The 23,453-nt window shown below is 36.2% G+C and overlaps 1 protein-coding gene across 1 annotated transcript in view; it reads left to right on the top strand.

The window, feature by feature from the left end:
* Positions 1-23,453, top strand: part of PCLO (piccolo presynaptic cytomatrix protein) — a 308,509-nt gene that overhangs the window by 164,037 nt on the left and 121,019 nt on the right. Inside the window, exons 7-8 of the mRNA XM_056516399.1 lie at positions 9,047-11,255; positions 16,320-16,456. Of these exons, the coding sequence (XP_056372374.1) occupies positions 9,047-11,255; positions 16,320-16,456 (2,346 nt within the window). The remainder of the gene's footprint in view (positions 1-9,046; positions 11,256-16,319; positions 16,457-23,453) is intronic.

Here is a 23,453-nt window from a genome sequence, read left to right as displayed (position 1 = left end):
TACTCTGTGTGTTTGCTGTCAGGTTCAACTACATTTCTTTAAAAGGTGTGAGGATTACACCTGCCCTGGGATCAACTGAGTGTATTTTAGGGGGATTTTTTATGCTTCAGCAAATGAGGGATGGAGGGAGAGAGGAAAGAAAAGTTTCAGGCAGAAGCAAGTTTAAGGGAGACACTGAGAAGTTGCAGAGAAGAGAGTGAAATATACTCACTACATTAATTGAAGGAGAAATCAGCTTGTCCAGTTGAGGCAGAGGGGTTAGTGCAGAGTCTACTACGTGACCTGAAAGCTGGTGAGCTCTTGGAATGGATTGAAGCCTGGAAAACAAGTGTCAGCAATCAAGGAGAGCTTCCCAAACTTCTTTTAGCTTCTATTCTAGTATAACAGTGTGCAATATTGGGACCATGGTATATAGTACCAGAACTGAGTAAGAAATATGCTTTCCACCAACTGAATATGTTGTATTGATAATTTTAAGGTGCTTTTGGAAGGAGGGGGGGAAATTTGATGCAGACCATTCTGCAGGTGCACAGCAGTATGGATGAAGCCAGGGCTGAGCAGAAAAGACAAAAAGAAGGCTTAGCTGTGATGGCTGTAGAAAGGCCTGAATTAGGCAGGTGGGCACTCAGTGGGTTTGTCTAATCTGTGCTTTACAGCAGCAGCTACATGGCCATTGTTCCCCACATTTCATATAAATGAACCTCATTTTAGAGAAGGTGGTTAATCAGGGCTCTGCTCACTCTGCCACCTTTAATCTTAGACTGGGGAAGTAAAGCATCATGAGTACAGAATAAAACAAATATTGCCTGAATCATCAAACTGAGCCTAACACAAAACCTTTCATTGCTGTGAAGTGTAATTTCTGAAGAATTAAGGAGGTGGCGAGATTCCTGCAGAAAACAAAAGGTTTAAAACTCTGCTTCAAGTGAATATTGCATGAGGAGCCCAAAGCAGGAATTGAAACTGCTCTAGTTGTGAGTGGTAAAGACCTCCTCTCTTGAGACATTTACAGGTGGGATCTGTGTTGCATGCAGCTCTTTCCACAGCTGTCAAAAGAAACAGGTGTGATTATGGACTGAGCTGAAGAAAAATTGCACTTTCAGCTCAGTAGTCTGGAGAACTAGCTCAGATTCTCTGCACATGATTCCTGTGCTTGGGCAGATGATCCTCACTCTTGTGAACAAACAAGGGCTGTGGCACACCATGTGGTGTCTCATCAGCTACCATCCTGTGGAGGAAGTCTGTAGTGAAGGAGAGGCAGAAAAAGCCAAGATTTTCTCACACTATTTTTGTCTGTTTTTTTTTCCTTGTGAAACAAGGTAGATATTGCCTTTCTTTCAAAGATAAAGGGGGCTTTAGTGTTGATTGTTAGGGTGGTTTTTTTGTTTCTTTTTTTTTTTTCTTTTTTGAAATTGTCACTGGAAATTTGCAAAGGAGCCTCATATCTGTTGAAAACAGATGGTGCTAATTCAGCATATGCATATCATACTGATAAGTATAAACTGTTCTGAATTTTTCTCATGAGTATTTTCTGGCCAGGACTCCCAGTTAAATTGCAAAGGAAAAGAAATTAAAGTATATTCTCATTTACTGGGAAAATATTCTCTATAATCCTGTAAAATTTTCCATAGATGAGATCTGAGTTTCAAATAAAATGTATTATTCTGACTGAAGGGTATGACACATAATGATTTGTGTGTTACATGATGAGAAATGGTGTATTATTGATTACTATTAGTGAATGAACCCATGCTAAGGCTATTGCATTACATGCAGAATGACTTATTCCAGGGATTTTTTTATTTGAAAGTGAAGTTGACTGATGCCTATCTCTTCTGCCACAAGTAGCTTTGCACTCAACAAATCCCAAAGCTAACAGTTAATATTTTGGTACAATATCCTTTAATATAGCTTGTTTCAATTACCAGTGGCAGAATTGCATTGCCTCTGTATTGAAACACATTACTAAGGTACAGTTCTTTGTTATTACTTAGCTAAATCCAAAAATGTGTTGTGTTGGATACAGGGCTTATCATGTGCAAACAATATTTTTATCTTAATCTATAATAGGCACCAAATTGTCCATCCACGTCACAGAACTTTGGATAACTTTTGATAGTTATATTTTGATAACTTTTGATAAGGGAGAGAAGTTCTGAATATTTTTGGTTCTGTATTTATGTAAAATTCTTTTTAAACTGAGGGGAGAAAAAGAAGTGATGACTGATAAAAAACCACTAATTATGTTGTAGTATAATGTACAATGTTATGGTATAGTACATAGTCACCATGAAGTTACAGCTTTGTCTTAATCATGTTAATTACCTACCTCAGAGGAATTCTAGTTTTGCTATTTTTATTTCATCATATAGTGAATCTTTCTCTTGTTCCAGTTATTGTTATTCAATACATGGACCCTTACATAGACTCTTTGTCCTCTGTTTTTCCATTTATATAATAATATTTTGGGTTGTCAAAGTAAAAAATGCTTAACAATTATTTTCAGATATTTTCCTGAGTCATGTGGAAGACAGTGTATAGAAAAATCCATTAATTATGTTCCTTTCCTATTTTAAACAAAAATTGGATATATTTTTAAAAGTAATTTGCAAGTGAAGATAGATTTTAATTCATAGACAGAGGGAGTTGTTTTAAATTCTTCATTAGGCTTTGGCCCTGGAGTTGGGCTGTAGTACTTTAGCTCTCAGAGTATGAGCTGGAGTTGCTACTGAAAACACAGTATTGCAACAAGGGTTGCAATAGATTTTAAATCAATAGATTTTAGTATACTGATAGATAAATAAAATACTTGAGAATATTTAACATATCTTAGTACAAAGTACAAAGATATGTACAAAGCATATAAGGACAAGCATTTAGGAAGCATCAGTGGGTATTGCCTGCATAGCAGCTCTATATTTCCTGAAATGTTTTCGAGCCTTTCATAGCAAAGAATGAAATCTGTATTTGTCATTTAGAAAATAAATTCTGACCGTGTTCCTCTGGTTTGAGGACAGGCTTTCCCCCTTCTGTCCTTCCCCCCTTTCTGTTCCTTTTCCTTATTTTTCTTCTCTTCTTTCTCAGAAATTGAATGATGAGGAAAATACTCTCACATAAACTGTTACCCAGTACACCTTGCAAAGACAAGTGATATGGTTGCAAACATAAATAGCAAAGGATAGCAGAGGGGGAAAAGAAATTAGGAGTAAAAAAGAAAATAATGAGTTTTGAAGGTAGTGTTACTGTGAGTTAACCAGAAATGTTTCCCTTTTGCATAAGACTTAAGCTATGAAAGAAAAAAAATTACAAAAAGTAGTGTAACAAAAGAATTATACTCTGGAAACTGGGAAAAAAGACTGTCTTCAGTGAGCAGAAAAAGCAAACAATATAGATATGATCTATAGATGTAAAGTAAGGGAATTAAAATGTAAGCTTGTGAATAATGTGTATGTTTTCTAAAATCCTTTGAATGCACATACATGGAATGTTGTTCCAATTACACTATTTAAATCAAACTTTCTAAACAATGGATTTCATTTTTTCTTACAAACTGATTTTTCAGTGATGTATTACTGCTGATTTAAACTGTTACTTCTAATTTTTAGGAATTGAGAAGGGAATTTCCCCATTACCCTTTATTAGCAAATTTGTCAGTCCTGTTCCAATTGAATCACAAATCAGTTAGTATGTGTAAAAGTCTTCTGTGCAAACAGCTAGGAACAACTATTACATCTGCTCTCATAATGTAGATGAAATGTAGATTTAGAACCCTTTGAAAATCACAGTGTAAGGGCCACATCTGTCTGCAGTTTGCATATCAAATTTCCTTTGAATTTCTCCTTCTCCCCTCAAGATCAAAAGAAGCATATGGGCTTTTATGTGTTTAACTGAGGATAGGATGATATCTCACATCACATCAGCTGTTAGGAAGTGCACTCTGCTGTCCCCCTTGCATTTGAAGTGAAAATGGCAATTTCAAACAATTTCACAGAGAAAATGAAAGGAGTAAGAGGATGGAAAGTACAAAAGTGTTTATCTGAGGAACGAATGACTCTAACTGACATGAAGGAAAGCAAAAAAAACTGAAAAATATTTATTGTTTTGGAATAGACTATTTCTAAAAATTGTGTAGTGGTGTTAATAGAAATTTATCTTTAAAGGCCTCCAAAGGGAAAAAAAAAAAAAAAAAAAAAAAAAAATCAGACTGACTGGCATCTCTGTGCTGCTGTGTAGTGATTTAGAAACTAGTTTTCTGCCTGACTGCTCAGTCCCCAGAGCAACATACTTGCAGAAAAGAAAAAGACAAGAGTTACATTGAAGGAAAACTCTGGTATATTACTCATGAAGCAGAGAATTTCACTCCCCAATACAAGGCCAAATTCAGCTCATCAAATTAATCTTCTACTATTCTTGCCAACAATGGCACACAAGCCAAGGCAGTGCTGGTTGATAAGGTTTTACTATTGGTTAGAAATTGTTCAGAGCATGTGTTACTCCATTCTCAGCATTGCTGATGAGACCAGCTTTTATTAAATACGTGTTTCTATAAATTTTCCTTACCATACACAACCCGCCTGCTTCCCCTAACCTGATGGCTTCACTGGAGGGTTCCCACCTTCTGTGGTTCTTCATGCTGTAGAAGTGTCCCTTTGTCAGCCTTAGCCAGTGGAGAGAAGCTTCTCAATATTCTTGGTCTAATGTTTGTTAACCAGGGGTTAAAAAGATGTTCCTTTCTCATCACCATTTACCACATAATAGATACTAACTCCAGAAGTGTCCAAAAAACCTACATGAGAAACTTTCTTTGCACAGGACAAGTTACAAAACATTGTTCAGGACTTCTGCACCTATAAGAAGTAGTTAAGGATTCCATACTTAAAATGAAGTAATCTAATACTACTTTATTATGTTAGTATCTTTAGAAGTTGGGTCTCATTTGCAAGCAATTTTAAAGATACTGTTAAATTACCGAGAAGTCCTTAATGAGTGATAATGGATTTTCGTGGATTCTTTGTAGTAAATTAAATGTTTAAAATAATGAATTGCCAAAATTTCTGACTGTTCTGATAAATTTCTGACAATGAAGAGCATGTGCTGTAATACTGAGTAACACATCCCAGCCTAAGTAGAACAAGTATGAATATGTATACATATATGTATACATATTATATGCATTTCTTTCATGATTTTCCCTATTTATACAAAAAATATTTATATAAGTGCAGGTGTCTTTTGTCAGCTCTAAAGAGGACCAAAGAAGAAGTTGGTGTTAAGTGATCACAGAAAAATTTAAAAGAGGAATGAATAAGGATTACATTTTTACTAATAAAATTCAAAACATGCAAGAGGTATGCAAGAATTATATGCTCAAGTGTGAAAGCTGAGCTTATAAGCAAATATCCAAACATGGCTACCTGAATGGAGAGCAGCATACAATGTTCAAAAACTCATTTGAGAAGAGGACCAGAAAGATTGCTTAGCCAGAATCAAACACAGTGTTTAGAGGTAGAAATTCATCACAGGTATCCTGAGCCATTCAGTCCCCAGAGTAACCAATCTCTGTAAAACAGATAAAAAGCAGCAGAACAGATTAGTATTTCCTAGTACTTGACTGATTCTTGTAGCAGGTCAGAGTCTCACTGGCTTTGTCAACAATGACACCAAATTAAAAGAGACAAAAATAGGTAGAAAAAGGTATTTTTAGAAAGATTCCTAAGGAACAGGATGGTCATTGCAAAGGAGTTATTCCAAAGTCACCACACAATTTAACAGAGTTCACAAGCCTTTGTCTGCATGACCTCTAAATTCAAACTCAGGCGATAACTCACGTCAAGACTAATATGTATTGGCAAGGCAGAAAAGCAAGGTTTTGCTAAATCTGTTTGCATGTAACCTTCAGCTCTTTTGACTTCCTTACTGTGATGTTATCTTGTCACTGAACTGCAAGACTGAAAAGACTTTCTCCTATGTTTATTTCAAATTTTGTTAGGCTTAAGGAGGGTGGTGGAAGGGGAAGATAGTTTGTTCCTCAGTTCTTTAATTTGTTATGTTGGGGAGAACATCTCTGTAACTTTATTTCAAGCAAGAGCTTTGGCCTTGTTTTAACAAGGACAACTTTGCCTCAGAAGCAGATCTGATTGCCACTGAGTCCGCCCTGAAGGGATATCCCAGACTAGTGTAAAATTATACAAGGGTCAGCTATAAAGTAATGAAATTTATATGAGCATCGAGGTAAAATAAAAATACAATAATTTACTTCTAGTTTTCAGAAGCTACACTCAACATTTAGAGTGATCATTTACTAGACAAAAAAATATTTTTAAAAATTAGGGAGGATGCTAATTGTTAGCTAAAAGTAAACTCACTAGAATTAAGATGGAAAACATGGTAAAATGTAGTAGAAACTTAATTGTTTATTCAGTCAGAGAGCTTGCTAAGGTCATCTGTCTGACATCTAACTTAACCTTTAAGCAGTGATTGTAAGGTCTAAGAATGCCTGCTTGTATTTGATAGATTTATGTGGCTCCAGAGTGATCTCATGAAGGTTTCTGCCACATCTTTCATTTGGGTACTTTAAATGTAAAATGAGCATAACCTTATAAATGTGAGACAGTGACCAAAAATACAGGACTAGACAGCACAATTACTCCTTTCCACTCCCAATTCTTTGTGATAAAGAGATTAGAATTTGGCAAAGATCAGCCCTAGCTTGCTTTTTTTTTTTTTTCATGCTATTTAACAAATTCAAAGGAAATGCAAAAACTAATAACAGCTGCTTTAAAGTTCTCTGTCAAAATACTACAGTTGAACTTCCCTTCAATCTACTAAGAAAATCCCCAGGGAGCATTGCTAGCATGATGCATGGAAAAACATGATGATGGAAATATCCAGTAACAAGAACAGGAGCACATCTTATCACAATACTAATTTTCTTTTTCTTGTCCCAGTATAAATCTCAAGTAAAAGTAATTAAGTCTTCCTTTTGTGAGAATATTAGCTAAAAACAAGAGGTATCAATAGTTTTTCAAAAGCAAGTATAACATCTTCCTATAATATCTGTTAGTCTAAGATTCTTCATATACTGAGATATCTAAAAAAAAATGTTTTTTGTTAAAATGCATAGTAATCTCTCACTTAGATTTATACATCAACAACCTATTATCTGAAAATATTAATTCCATAAAGTATTGTAGACCTTTTAATGACTGTTTTATTAATAGCACTTCCCAATACCAGTGACCATCTGTGACTGCTTCACCATCTGTGATTCCTATTTCAGTTCAGGAGGGGGAAATAACAGTGGTATTACACTGATTTTACAACATTAAACATTAGCCAACTAGACCTACTGTAGATTATTAATTTGTCTTTGCTTATAAGTGCACACTGAGCAAGAAAATATTAGCTCCTTAGATTTGTTGGCACAACATGGGTTTGTGAAATGGCCATGGGAAGCTGAAAATATTAAATTGCTTTTATTGAAATCTGAAACATGAAAAAGTTGATAGACTTTAGATGATGAAAATAAAAGAGCTTAAATGGCACTTGAAAAGGTGGTGAATGTTTCCTTAAAGATTCATGACAAACGATGTGTTGGTTATTATAATTTTTTTAAAGCTAGGTAACAGAGCACCTGCAAAAGAGAATTGTCAACACATCTTAAAAACTTGTACAGTTTGTTGATGCCATATTAAAATAAACTGAGAAACTCCTACATAAGATTATTTATATCTTATCTCAATGAAGTAGCATCTATTTCAAAAGAAATGCCATTTTTAATTAAAAGCAGTTAATCCTAATTAAAATTCTGTCCTTGCCTGCAGAGGCAGGAGAGTCAACTTGATCAATATTGTTTTTATTCTTCCCTTATTAAACTGGGGTAAAATGTTTCCATATGTTGGTTTTAACATGTCTGCATTCTGTAATAGCTGAGCTGATTTTTCTTTTGTTTTAGTGTATGTGTATAGATCAATCTATTTTCCCTTGCTAAGGGAAAATTTGTAAGAAGCTATTAAGGAGATAGGATAAATTTCAAAATCATTCAGGTCCTGTTTTTTAATCTGTATATATTGCATGGGGTCCTAAACTTCAAACAAAAAAAAATCAAAAACCTTAGTACTTTAGGGTGTAAATTGAATTGCATCTAACCAGTTGCACTGTCTAATTTCCTAGCTGATGAAGAGAGACTGACACCTCAAAACAAATTGCTTATCAGCCTAAGGTAGATAGCTCTACATCAAGATGGAGAACCATTAACTGTGGGGAAGTCTGGACATCTGGACAGAATTAAATTGCTATAATTTTATACGGCTGAAATTTTTAAAGTTTTAAGCTGTAGCTTTCTGACTGGAACAAATTTTATTTATGAAAGTCTTAAGTGAACTGAAGAAAGTTTATACCAGTTTTTTAAGGGACAGAAAAATCCTCTTAATAAATATATATGGCATCATATGAGGCAAAAATTACAAGATCATGTAAGAACTTACTGTCTTGTCACTAGAAAGTTCTGCTTTATTGTCTGGATTTCATTACAAGTTATAGCATATAAGTATGCATTCAGTGTCTGGCTCAGACTCATTTATTCGACTTTACAGATTATATATAAATTTAAATAGGAATGTGTATATAAGTACATTTATAATTATACAGATTTTTATTAAATTAATTGTTATATAAAAGGGAGGTATATATATATATATATACACACATATTCATTGAATATGTTTATGTATAAGCATTAATTTTTTTTTTTTAAATAAAAAACTTTTAAATTACCATTGATTCCATTTTAAGAATATAAGGTAGATTTTTTAATCTTAGGCTAAATAAAGTCCTAGTGAGTGTCACCCTTCTTTTTTGCGTTAGATTGCTCACTTTTTGCAGACTTTCCTTTCTATATTCTGCTGCTTAATCACAGATAAAAAATTTCCTCTGTCTTAAGGAAAGCATGTGGTTAAGTTAAAAAGCCATATCCTGAAAAAATTTAAATAACTTGTGATTCATTTCTCTCCAGAATAGTGATTCAGTCTTGTTTCTTCTATTGCAGTCAAAAGGTTCTTCAAGCATGACTCCCTCCAGCACTCAAAAGAAGGTGAAGAGGACTCTGCCCAATCCACCTCCAGAGGAAGCAACAGCAGGAACTCAGTCCCCATATACTTCTGTGGGATCAGTTTCACGCAGGAGGATTTGTAGGACCACCACTATGGCCAGAGCCAAAATCCTTCAGGATATAGACAGGGAATTGGATCTGGTCGAACGTGAATCAGCCAAGCTTAGGAAGAAGCAAGCAGAGCTAGATGAGGAGGAAAAAGAAATAGATGCCAAGCTGAGATACTTGGAAATGGGCATTAATAGGAGGAAAGAAGCCCTACTGAAAGAAAGAGAAAAGAGAGAGCGTGCCTATCTCCAAGGAGTAGCAGAAGAACGTGATTATATGTCAGACAGTGAAGTTAATAATACCAGGTCAAGCAGAATAGAAACTCAGCATGGCTTGGAAAGACCACGTACCGCACCCCAGACAGAATTTAACCAGTTTATGCCACCACAAACCCAGCCAGAAACACAGTTTGCCCCTGCTACAAGCCCATATGCTCAATATCAATATTCATCTCCTGCCTTGCCAACTCAAGCACCAACTCAGTTCACACAACAGTCACATTACCAGCAACAGCAGCCTTTGTATCACCAGCAGGTTTCACCTTATCAGACCCAGACAGCATTCCAAACAGGAGCTACTATGTCCTATACCCCCCAGGCTCAACCTCCACCATCTCAACAACCATCATACCAACTCCCATCACAGATGATGGTGATACAGCCAAAGCCAAGACAGACCACATTATATCTGGAGCCTAAGATAACAACAAACTACGATGTAATTCGCAATCAGCCTCTCATGATAGCACCAGTTTCAACTGACAATAGTTATGCAGTTTCCCAGCTGGGCAGTAAATACTCTACCTTGGACTTAAGGATAGGACTAGATGAGAGAAACAGCATAGCAAGCAGCCCTATATCAAGCATATCTGCAGACTCGTTCTATGCAGATATAGACCACCACCATACACCCCGAAATTATGTACTGATTGATGATATAGGAGAACTTACTAAAGGAACAGGAGCTCTTGGTTCCAGTTTTAGCCTCCATGAGAAAGATCTGACCAAAACAGATCGGCTTCTTCACACAACTGAGGCCAGGAGAGCACAAGAAGTGTCAGACTTCCTAGCACCACTGCAGACTTCCTCTAGGTTACATTCCTATGTTAAAGCTGATGAAGACCCAATGGAGGACCCTTATGAGCTCAAACTGCTGAAACACCAGATAAAGCAAGAGTTCCGTAGAGGTGCAGAAAGTCTCGATCATCTGGCTGGCCTGTCACAATATTACCATGGAGAGGGCAGCTACAGGCATTTTCCAAAATCTGAGAAATACAGCATAGGTAGGCTTACTCTTGAGAAACAGGCTGCTAAGCAGCTCCCAGCAGCCCTCCTTTACCAGAAGCAGTCAAAACACAAGAAAGCCTTGATAGACCCCAAACTAACAAAGTTTTCACCTATCCAAGAAAGCAGAGACCTTGAGCCTGACTATTCAAGCTATATGACCTCTAGCACTTCAACACTTGGGGGAATTACTACTAGGGCAAGGCTTCTTCAGGATGATATCACTTATGGCCTTAGAAAAAACATCAGTGACCAGCAGAAGTACATGGGGCCACCACTGACGTCATCCATTGGAGCGGGCCTTGGGACTGCACTGGGTCCAGCAATGAGATCTGCACTACAAGATGAAGCAGACAAGTCTTATAGCAGTGGTAGTAGGTCTAGGCCCTCATCTAGGCCCTCCTCAGTGTATGGGCTCGATTTGTCATTGAAAAGGGATTCTTCCAGCTCTTCTTTAAGACTGAAAGCCCAAGAAGCTGAACCTTTAGATGTTTCCTTTAGCCATGCAGCACCTTCTGGAAGAACTAAACCCACCAGTCTACCTATTAGCCAAAGCAGGGGAAGGATCCCAATAGTAGCGCAGAACTCAGAGGAGGAGAGCCCACTAAGTCCTGTTGGACAGCCAATGGGAATGGCAAGAGCAGCAGCTGGACCCTTGCCACCAATCTCTGCAGACACCAGGGACCAGTTTGGATCGAGCCATTCACTACCTGAGGTGCAGCAGCATATGAGGGAGGAGTCACGGACTCGGGGCTATGATCGAGATATAGCCTTCATCATGGATGACTTCCAGCATGCCATGTCAGACAGTGAAGGTAAATTAGGCCTCAGACTGGTATCTTACTATCACAACGCAAATCCTCATTTCTATGCATGTGTCTGATTTTTGTTACACTTCAAAGACTTGTTCCTTTTCTGTTCCTTGGTGCATCTTCTGTGTATGTACATTTTTGGGGGTTGATTTGTTTTGTCTTATTTGATATTTTTCATTTTACCCTAACAGTTTCTGGATGGTGTTAAGCTACTATAGCATGCTACTATATTGTTGTTGATTTGCTTTCCTTTTGGTTTGCTTGTGCATTTTCCTTTTTACTTGTTTATGTCTACTTTTCAATGATACTGTGTAGAACATTCCATGTACAATACAGACTCTGCCATCAGTCTTTATGTGCAGCTCTCTCCAGTGACTGTGAATCATTGAACTTATTTGCAATAGTTTTTGTTGGGATTTGGAAATAATCTCCCAAATCTCTAAAAATCTCCAGTAATTTTATGTGCATGAAATTTCATGATAGAACTCGAAAAATGATAATTCCATCTCCCGATGCACCAATTTAGATCCATGTTTATATAGAAATAGTCTGTTCATGAAGTACATATTATATGTTAGAACCATATAGAGCTTAACATGATAGCAAAATAACATTCTACATATGATTTGTTGAAAGCATCCTGTCATGTGGACTTCTGTGCATTCAGAATTGTGATTATGTAAGATAATCTGTCATTTGAATGGTGCAAGACAATCTCATCCTTCAATAAACTTACATAAAGTATTTTACTTCTGTTGATGGGTTATGCAGTGTAGCTGGTTTTATATGCACCCCATACACGTCTGCCAAATAAGCACAAGAGTTCATCTCACTGAAGTTCATGAAAGGAACCTTTCTGATGTATTATAAATAGTGCAATTAAAAATGCTGCTTCTGAATAAGTACAGCAGGATGTTAAAGCTGATGTTGAGTACTTAATAATTGCAAATTATGTATCAGTTTTGAGTCAGTTCAGACTTAATATATTCAAAATTGTTTAAAAATCATAAAGACAGTTTGAAGGCAAATGAAATGATTATGTTCAAAATTGTATGCACTCCCTTAACTTTTTCTTATGTGTATTTACTGCACAATAAAAGAGACTTTGCATGCGCTCTATTGTCTGTAAATGGCAATGATTGTCTCAAAAGACACATTTGCATGATTATGAAGTAGTATGGTTTATTTTTCACATTTCTACTAACCTCCGTTCATTATTGCATTATTGGTTTTTTACACATGCTGAATCTATCATAAGCATTAGGAAAAAATGATCTATTTGCCTTTCTCATACTTCTTACTAAGGGATTTGTTCTGTAAGCTTTTCTTCGTATTTCTTAGATATTTATTTATAACACCCTCATGAACTACATGTTTCAGGAGAGACTCAGGGTCATCAGCTTTTTTGATATTGATCAGAAGTTTAACTCTTTTTATTGTCCTTCAATTCTTAGCACACTGAGTCCTATAATTAAATCTGCAAGCAGTTGAGAGGAACTCCCCAAGTTGCAACTCGTATCATTCTTCCTAAATAAGCAGATGCTATCTTGTCTCCTCTCAGCTTGTGACCTTTACAGGTCATTCTAGAGTCACATTGAGAAAGACACAGGACTTTTCCTCCTGAAAACTTAAGGAGAACCAACCTGGACCAAAAAAATCCAATTTGGTGCAATTCTATCTCACATGCACAGCTCATAGGGAATTATATATCTGCCCTGCAATGCCTTATATTTCTCATATATATTTGTAGAACACACACATGCAACACTTCAAGTTGAACACATTTCAGTTTTAACTCAGTCTCTGATGAGTTAGACCCTTTCAGCAGTATTATAATTCAATTCACATATTCTGTATTAGATTGATATGTCACTCAGGGCTTCCCCTTTCAGCAGTCTTTTTTTAATTTCTATCAAATTTTGTCTTCACAAATAGCCTATTTCTTGGGAAACCAAAACACTTCATGACATTAGTTTCAAATATGCAATCTAATAGCAAGTAACTGTACTGAAAATAATTCATATAATTTGGATGTAAGATAAAAAGTGTTCAAAAGAAGCAATTACATTTCTACAGAAATTTATGGCCTTCATTTTTAGAGCCACACTCTTCTCTGTAGTGATCTGATTCCCTGACAGTGGACAGCTATTCTGGCATGGTTCATCCAAACTTTTAGCACAATTTGCTTTGCAACTTCTCTTTATTTTAAGCAACTGCTGCATGGTCTTGATAAGATTTCATTAAAAGAAATCAGTCTTAAGCACTGTCTTAGGAAAACTCTTCCTGTGCTACAGCTTGATTTATCATCTTAAGAGAATTAAAAAAATTAAGTTAAAATGTCAAATTTTAATTATTTTTCTTTGGTTCAAACTCAGAGACATGCTTGACTTTCTGTTCATTTTCTATAAGTGATATCCCATAACAAATGCTACAAGAGAATGAAAATAGGACTTTGAGTCCAAACCTTCTATTTTTCACTAAGTACATGCTGTAACAAATCTTAAAACCATGCTTCAGGACATAAGTAGTGCTTACACTGGAATTCCAAACTTCAAACAGGTTTAAAAAGTAGCCTTAGTCAAAAGAGCACAACATCTAGAGCTGCCCATTGAAAATAAACAGCATTTTGAGATCTTGAAACACCTGAAATTTTCTCGGGGTTCCCAGTATCATGAAAACTCAGATCCAGAAAATAGATCTCTGTCAATCCCACAGCTGCCACTTTCCACACATTATTAAGTATGCTGAAGATACTAATTTTCAAGAACACTGAAGCTAGTACTCAATTTCATTAATATTAATAGCTCTTGCTGTTCAGAAGGAAAAAAATGTACCTTTTCTCACCTCAAGTGTTATTTTTCTTTTATATGCTAATTTGGCAATTCTTCAACAGAGTTTAGAAGTTTAAAATTGAAATATCAAGACATCAAGATAGCAACACAGCCTATTCCTTTTTTCATCTGTTGGATTTAGAGTGATCACTGTTACTTCTCTGTTTGGGTTTCTTGGATCCCACAGCCTGGAATCTGTTTGGGTGGAATCATCTGGCTGCATTCTGTTAGCCTTAGAATAAAAGGATCACTTCTCTAAGACTGCAAGTGGTTCATCTTGACTGTTGTCAGGTTTCCAGCTGTGACAAATCCCAGATGTGCAAGCCAAGACCAATGGGGTGTGTATGTACACGTGAGTGTGGTGTGTGTGTGTGCACATGAGTGTGGTGTGTGTGTGTCTGTATGCACGTACATTTATAACTTCTTAAACTTCAATAAAATACACATTCATCGCAGTATGAAAAAAAAAAAAGAAGGCTGAATGTATGGAATTCTGCATTTTCAAGAGAAGTATTGAAGTATTTCAGGAGAAGTTATTTCAACTGAGGCAGGAGGAAAAAAAAAAAATCATTCTTTCATCTGCTCAGATGATGACACAGTTTATGATAGCCAGCATTAACATCTGGGGTCAGGAATATGTATGAAGTTCTTCATGCAAGCTTCAGAAAGAATTTCTCTCAGGATGAGTATGAATGACCCTTCTTTGTGCAGGTACTGGTCAACCAGCATAAAAGCATTAAATATTGGCATGCTAGATCATAATAGTTTATTGACAGCAGTTAATCAATAGCTAATCAGGAGCTAGATAAGCATCAACTTCTAATAATGTTTTTGGTAATTCATATATGCTTATCTAAATAAGATTAAATAAACCATTTGATGTTAGATAAGTTTGTGCACAGTAATGAAGGAAGAGACTGCATAATATCTGAATAAAGATTAAAAATTTTCTGAAGGCTTAGTACAATATAGAATGTTGGTTTTGCCACATACACCATATTCTTTTTAAAAAAATCATGCATATATATTATTCCTCTTTTTGGAAGATTTAAAGAAATTATTAGTGAAAAAACCCACAGATTCCTTTTTTCCCATTATTTTTAAAAATTATTTCTTAAATCAAATAGATAATGTTTACTTTCACAACTAAATAAGAAAGATATTACTACTACCGTTTTTCTTTTTAAATTCTTTTCTGTATCATGTGCATTCACTCTTGTTACTATAGCAAAAACTGATCTTATTTAAGGCTTGCAATTCCTTGTTGTTTTGCTGAAACAAAGATTGCTTTCCTTTGATTTCCAAATTTACCTTGCTTAATAAAGCATAAAATTCAAATTTGCCTTACATTCTACATTGCATTACCTGAATGCATTGGTTTCAGTGATTGGCAACATAGAAGAAAACAGGACATGATTCTGATCCAAATGGAGTGACACCTATGTCCGTTGACCCAATAATCAGTAAGCATAAATATAAGCATTTGCAAGACTGATTTCAGTGAAATGATGCTATTTGACCCAAATGATGCCTAATACATTTGCAAACAGAATATTAGTCTTGTAGAAATTTTTGCAGAATAAACATTAAAAATCCATACACAAAGGTTCATACTGCAAAATCGGGGGATGGAATTAAAAATGAGAACACCTGTAATATTTCTGCTTAGAATTTCAGTTAGATAGATTGGTTTTCTATCTTCTATGATTTGGTTTGATATCAATTTCATAAAGAGATTTTAATTTTCTTATATGTAGTTCTAGATTATTTCCAAAATATTTTGAACAATGTTCAGTTCAGAAATTTGGGAATTACTGGACTTTGCACTTTGAGGGTTGGTTATTTTGGGTTTTGATTTGGATTTTCTGAGTTTGTTTGTGGTTTTTTTCCTAGTCTGCTTCAAAATAACTAATATTACTAAATTTTTCTCAACAAACATTTTGAGATATGCAAAATCTGCAGTGTATTTCTTAGCTGCCAGAAGGAAGAAGTGGCTATAGCACGTGGTGGATTTCTTCTGTAGTTGATATCCACAGTTCTGACATAAACAGAATCTTCTCTTTGCTGTCTAACACCTAAATAATTCTCAAGTTCAATGTCTCAAGTCTCACCTCTAACTTTGCTTTAGCTGCATGGCCAATTAGTAACCACTCTGCATGTTTGCTATGCACAATGCACATTCTTGCCCTTGCCCAGCACTGGACCAGAGCATTTGACCTGTCCTTGGTTTTCAAAGCCTATCACCTCCGTCGGGAAGAAACAGATTGGTTTGACAAGCCCAGAGAGCCTCGTTTGGAGAATGGACACATCCTCGACAGAAGGCTGCCAGAGAAGTTGCCACACTCTCGACCACTAAGTCAACACCAAGATCAAGTAAGCTGTCAAATAAGATGTGCCTCTAGTTTTATAAATGATTGATAATTTAATCATAGGGTCCAGCGGTTCCCATAGGACCTACGGGATTACTCAAAATCCAGCTATAGTGCTGTTGAACATGTATTCACCATCAACATTTGATTAACTTTCCTCTACAATTCAGCATTAATTTTGCAGGTTGTCTTTTGGCTTTTGAAATATAACTGAAAATATCTCTACCTTAAGTATTCCTATTGGTGAAAAAAAAAAAAAAAAATAAGCAAACAATTAGTCTAATTTTCCCTTCCATCTACATCCAAATCCCTTCTATTAGTAGAAATTATTCCTTTATCCTGTTGACATTTTTTCTACTTTCAGTTGGTAAGTATAATTCCAGCAATTTGTGATTAATTATTGAATAAATCAGCAAGACTTTATCAATCTAATATTTAGAATATTTTATTTATTAGAGAGAGAAAGAAAAATACCATAGTCTGCTTTTCATGTTTGCCAACTTTGAAATCTAGTTTACCTTAGAGTACCATGCCATTTCCACTATTTATTAAAAAACTTTATGTATTTCAAATCTCTAAGGTCTTCAATTGCTTGTTTCAGTTGTCATTTTTACTGATTGATTTAGGTTATACCTGTATATATTCTTATGTTTTGACTGAGATAACATTTTTACATGAGATCCAATACAATGAGTTCATTTGCTCAAGACAAGAGGAAATAACCTCAAATTGCTCCAGGGGAGGTTTAGCTTAGCTATTAGGAAAAATATCTTCATGGAAAGGGTAGGAAAGCATTGGATGAGGCTGCCCAGGGAAATGGTAGAGTTATCATCCCTGGGAGTGTCCAAGAAACATCTGGATATGGCACTTGAGGACACGGTTTGTGGTGAACATGGTGGTGGTGCTGGGCTGACAGCTGGACTTGATCATCTCAGATGTCTTTTCCAACATTAAAAATCCTGTGATTCTGAGAGAAGGTATTGCATGGCCCCTTTGTGATACTTAATAGCTTATATTGCTCACATTAATTGCTCACTTACATACAAAACAGGAATATCCCACTGTCATGCAGCCTTTGAAGTTTTATGCTGGTGATCATTTTCACTGACATTTGACGATCAAATGTAGGTTTTATGAAGTAACAATGTAGATTTTTCGACGTAAATGTTGAAATGTCTCACAATACAAGCTGTGATTTATTTTTTCCCTCCTTTCTATCCCTAGCATATACTGAGATCTACATCCTAGGTTGTTCTGAGCCTACTAATTTCTTGTTGAGAAAAAGGGCTTTGCATGATATAATTCTTATAGCAATCTATTCAAATAGATCTATGATTCTACGAATCAACTGAATTGCAAGATAAAGGATGTTTTTGAGTTTTAACAGCTCTTGATATCACTGGCAATAGTTTAAAAAACTGTTTCTCTGAGCACTTTAATCCTCATGAGGAAAATTTATTATTCTAAGCATACATAATTGTATTTTGCCACTCTAACTTCCTGAGGTAAAATTGAAAATATTCCTTGAAAATCAGGTTTCTCCAAAAGAATTACTGCTAACCCTGAGCTTTGTGATAAGGAGGTGATTAGTAAGAGATACTTAGCTTCTAGAGCTCCAGAACTTTTTTCCTGGAAAACAGTTCCAAGGCAAGGTCTTAGTCACAGAGATCTGATATTTGCATCTTTCTCTCATATAAATAACACTACACTAGGACTGGTTAAAAATTTTTGTTCAAAATGTTTCAGCAGGAAGGTTAAAAGGCCTAAGAGTTCTTGTTTTCCTGGATATTTCCAGGAAGAAAATACGTATTTTTTTTCTCCCTCGAGCTGTTGCAATATCCCCATGCTTGTATGGAAATATAGATAGAACATTAAAATCTTGCCAAACACATTTTCTAAGGTTTTGTGAAATATGGGGTGTAAATTGGAGAGTGAACATGTTCTAAATAATTCTGTCTGATGCCACATAAAGCTTCAGTAGAAGAGAAGTGATGTGTGTGGAGAAACTTCTCAACAGTTCCTTCTTCTGTTTCCATCCAGGTTAGCTATAACACACCAGTAAAAAATAGTATCAATGACTCTGCAGAAGGGAGAAATGCCAGGTCTCACCAACTCCACATCATCTACCCAACCAAAATGTTAGTCAGAGCTTGTGTACATCAAGTGTATTCTCTGAACATTTGTTTAAGCCAACTTAGAAACAAATATCTTTTCAGACACATCTAGAAATTAAATTTCTTTGTGACAAGATAAAAAGGGCCAGAGATATTTTTTAAAAGTTTCATTAGCTCCACACTGAGTTGTGAAATACTTAGCAATAGAAGAAAGTAAATCAGTATTAGCATCTCTCTTTTTTAGCATTATATTTTCAAGCAATGAAGGCAAATAAACCATATCAGCCCAATGAGAGTGATGAGGCAAAGTAACCACTCCCTATAAGGGCTTTTTTAGCCCTGAGTGTTACAAAAGGGTTACTGAATTCATTGTGCCATGCTGTCTGTCTCTTGTATCCACACCTCAGTCCTTCACAGAAACACGTAGTGTCCAAGTATAATGTACTCTAGAGACAAAAATGGCAAGTCATTCTCCATCCAGAGAACATATCCACCCTCACCCAGAGCTTCCTTTGCTGCAGGTGATTTTCTGAAATCAGTTATGAGGGAAGTTTCCTGGTTAGCACAGGAATTAATCCATTACAACTTCCTTAATATCCCTTGACGAGCTCAAACTAACCACAGAAAGAATAATTTGCATCAATAACACTGCTACTGCTACATTACTGTATTAATGCTTGTAATGTATCAGTGTTTCCAAATACACTTATTGGCTCTAAATTTGCTATTTTTATAATCTTCTGTGTCAAAAAATTAAAATATTTTAATGACCACTACAGCATGTATATTCCAGAAGATTTTGATTCACACGTGTGAATCAATTTTCTTACTAAATTAAATCAGAACTGCTTGATTCCATCCCACAGAGTCTGTACAACCAAAGGGAATAAATAAAGCACAACCCTGACCTTTTGAAGCAAGAATGCAGTAGAGTGACAACCCTGAACCTCCACACTTCCATGGATTTCTTATAACCTAGCAGATTAAGCTCACACTCTGTATTATAAATATTAAAATACATTTGTTTCTATAGCAACTTCTGTGGTGCTATTTAGTATTCTGAAATCACATTAAATTGCAGTTCAGTTGAATATCTTAATAGCCATTTCCCAATGTATTGATTCTGGACTGCTTCCCTGAGGAGGGCAAAACCTGATCAATACATAATCTATTGTAGATTCCCGACTGATCACTGTCGACCTCAAAAGTGTCCTTAGTCACTGCCAGTTCACCAGCAACTTCTTTAAACCTTCAGATATCAAAAGTTTTTTTTCATATTATTTTCTGTGAATATTATTTGCATATTCTAACTAAACTGGCTTTTACAAATAGTTTGGGAAAGAGCAGTAGGAGGAGGAGCCAGAGCAGTAAAAGTTCATGATAATGAGAGTATATTAAGAAGCTATAAGTAGTTTTTCAGTGAGGGGTTTTAAATACTTCCAGTCATCATAGGTGGGTCTTTTTAAGACCTAAGCTAATAATAAAATCCTAAATTCATCATAATACCAGTATATTGCTGTCAGTTCACTTAGGCAACAGCTTTCTAATCACAAAAAGAAGGCAAGGGTCCTAGACATGAAACCTTTTGAATGCAATCCCCTATTTCTAAACACCCTAAAGAATTATATGCTTTTCTCTTCATTCATGGCTCACTACCATTCTTTTGAAATTTAAATCAAGCCTTTTTAGGGGCACTTGGATATTTAGAAATTATGAAAAACTTGGTCGTAAGGTGAGCATTTGGGCTAAAATGAGAAAATGCCATTTGTGATGCAGATGCATAAAGCTACCTGAAAACTTTTGTTCCATATTTTTGAAGTACATCTACTTAGTTTTGATTGTTTTCCAGCTAGCTAGGAGAATTTCTTTTCAATTGTAGTAAACTGTTTTCTGCTAAAAACTTGGGTGGAGGGGAGCATTTTGTGATTGAAATTATCTGGAAATGTGATGAGAAATGGGACATTTCCAACTTTAGTGTTATTGTTAAAATATTTAATTTAAAGAGTTGATTGTTAGCCACCTCCTCACTGTATTCACAAAGGAATTTCTCTGGCAGTGCCTCATTTCTTAGTCACTCAGAAATGTTTTTCTCTCTGCATGCCAGAATGATTTCTGGAACAAAGGTCACTGTTGAATTTACCTAATTGCAGAAGAATATGCAACTGACTTTGCAATTTATTAATGAGCAGGAACATTGTATTTTTTAAGTTTTTATTCAGTGCATCTTTTCCAAATTATCTCCATCATTGGGCATCTATCAGCAGAAAGAACTTTCTACCTTGAGGATTTCTAGAGAACTCGACATTTGTGCTCTGCACAGATGGAATTTAGAGGTTCAAAGGGGCAGAATTATCACAGCTGGAGAAATTCTTGGTACCAGCTTGCACAGGCTGTGTGTGCTCATGCAAGTGCTGTGGAATTCAAAAATTAGGATAGATACTGCCTCATTCACCACCTTGAGCATCCTCCATCTGGATAACTACTTCAGGTAAAGTTTCCCTTGAAAATGGTATTTCCCAGAGAACAACAACCAACTGTAGCTGCTGAGAGTCACCTTATCAGGACCTGTCTAACACCAGTGGAAGGGGAAATTTTTCTTCTTGATTATCATGTTTAGCTTATAATATTGCCTTTTGTGAGGCTTTCATAGTGTTTGATTATCAGACAAAACACCTAAAGACAACAGGAAATTGAATGCATTTTTAAATCCATCTTCTGTATTAGTCTTAGAAATTCTCTGCACAATTACTTCCCATTCATTCCATTTTTGGAGGGCCTTTGAGCTGACTAATAACATGAAGCACATGACCAGGGCTTATATTTCCTGAGGAAGAGGATGATATGCCAATTCTGAACTGCAAATCAAGTGTGCTGAATGCTCCCAAAAGATGAGGAAGGTTCTTCATGACAGGGACAGATGGCAGAAATCTCTGGGGTTTGTAAAAGATAAGTGGGATCAAGTCAAATTTGCCCTGTGACCTAAATCTGGGCTTGTGGATTTACATGTTCTCCACTCTTGCAGCTGTACAGTGGAAGGATGGCCCCTCTGCACCAGTTTAGATTTCCACTGTCACACTTTTGTGTCTTCCCTGAGGAAACTGGGGGAAGAGTCAGCTAGAAGGGATTCCTAGCATATATTCAGGTGAAGGAAAACCAACTTTAGTGGAAGCAAGATGTGAACAACTGGAAAGACAAAACAATTTGTATTCTACAGGTTTTGAAATATTCTAGTAAATTTTCAGATAAATTTTCAGATACATATCAGAATAATGTGTGTATTACAGGTTTTCAGATATTCTAGTAATTTGCAGATAAACATGCTCACTAATGATTAAAGCAAAACATCAAGAACAATGTAATTGTTCTCGCTATTATCGGTTTACAGCAACCACAGTTTTTCCCTGTTTGTTCTGCCACTTTCAGAAATGTACTGGTGTGAAAGTAAAAGTTTAATGACTTGTTCCATTTAAGTACTGATTCCCACCAACAATAAAATAATAATATACTACCCTGGACACTAATAAAATTCAATACTTTTATTTAGACCTACGTGAATCACAGAGATTTATTCTTCTCATAAAATTCTGAAAGTAATGAGGAAGCAACAGGCTAAAGAAGGAGACAGCCTATATTTTCTGATATATTTGTTAGCAGTCATGTACAATATGGCATTGAATATTTCTGGATTTTTTTTTTTTTATTATTTTAAAAATGAAAGAAGATAGAGCAAGTAAAACAATATGAATTGAAGTTTTCCTCTGTTAAATTGAATTGCTCCCACCAAAATGGATCCCAGCTAAGGATCTATTCAAATATACTTCTTGTAAACAGCAATATTTCATATTTTTTATTTAATTCAAAATAAAATTAGATGCATTCTTTCAGATTTTATACAATTTTATGACAAATGCTTCACTTTTATTGTTATATAAAACTTGCTGAATTTCTGACAGTGAACAGAACACTCTCCCTATCCATTAATGAGTGTGGAAGACTCCTGGTAATATTGGACTCTATATTCTGACAAAATCCCATGATAAATTCAAATGTCTGCCTGATCTCATGTTCTGATTTATTCTGGAGTACTTGTCTACTACCAAGTCCATGATGTCCTTTATGTCTGACATTAATTACAGTCAATATTGCTCTCACTGTGATATGGGAGGATTTGAGTCCTCTAGATGCAACATCATTCACTGGATAAGTAACTGACTTATGACAACAGATGCATAAACTCTTCTGCTTACTGTGGGACTGAGCTAAGCAAGTCCCTTGACCTCTCTGTTTCCCCTCCCATCATTTATGTGTGCTATCCATTAACTTCATAAACTCTCCAGGGCAGAACTAGGCTTGAAGTGCTTGGCTCAGGAGGAGCTTAATCCCTTTAAATGCTGCTTAAGTATAAATACCAGTAATAAACTCCTGGCAGCAGGCTGCTGAAAGGCTCAAGCTGCTGCATTGCCATGCTGAGTAGTGTTGTCCCCTTGGCTCCCTGGGGTCCCACCTGGGCCAGGCACAGTCGAGCTCCCTCCTCTTGGTCCAGGTGCATTGCCCAGGCTTGGAGCCCACGTGCTGAGGCAGGGAAGTGATGGGTTCATCTTTGCTACAAAAGACCAAAACTGCAGCCAAGGAGGGCTGTGATGGCTGTGAGGGCAGTGTTGCAGCCAGCACTCTGCAGAGGTGTTTGGTGTGGTGACCATCCCTGGAAGGTGGGTCAGCCCCTGCAGCTTGGCCCCTCCTGTGCCCAAACCATGGGCAGGTGGGATCATTCCAACAGCAAACTGACTCTTTGGAGTGTGTTGTAGGGTGCATTGCTTTCAGCTGTGACGTGGTCTAGGATCAGCCCAGGGAAATGCTGCACATTTTCATACAGAATGTAGTCCTATG

The sequence above is a fragment of the Oenanthe melanoleuca genome, chromosome 1A, assembly GCF_029582105.1.
Source record: "Oenanthe melanoleuca isolate GR-GAL-2019-014 chromosome 1A, OMel1.0, whole genome shotgun sequence".
Taxonomy (NCBI): Eukaryota; Metazoa; Chordata; class Aves; order Passeriformes; family Muscicapidae; genus Oenanthe; species Oenanthe melanoleuca.
Note: the sequence above shows the minus strand (reverse complement) of the source record. Positions and strands in the feature narration are given on the sequence as shown.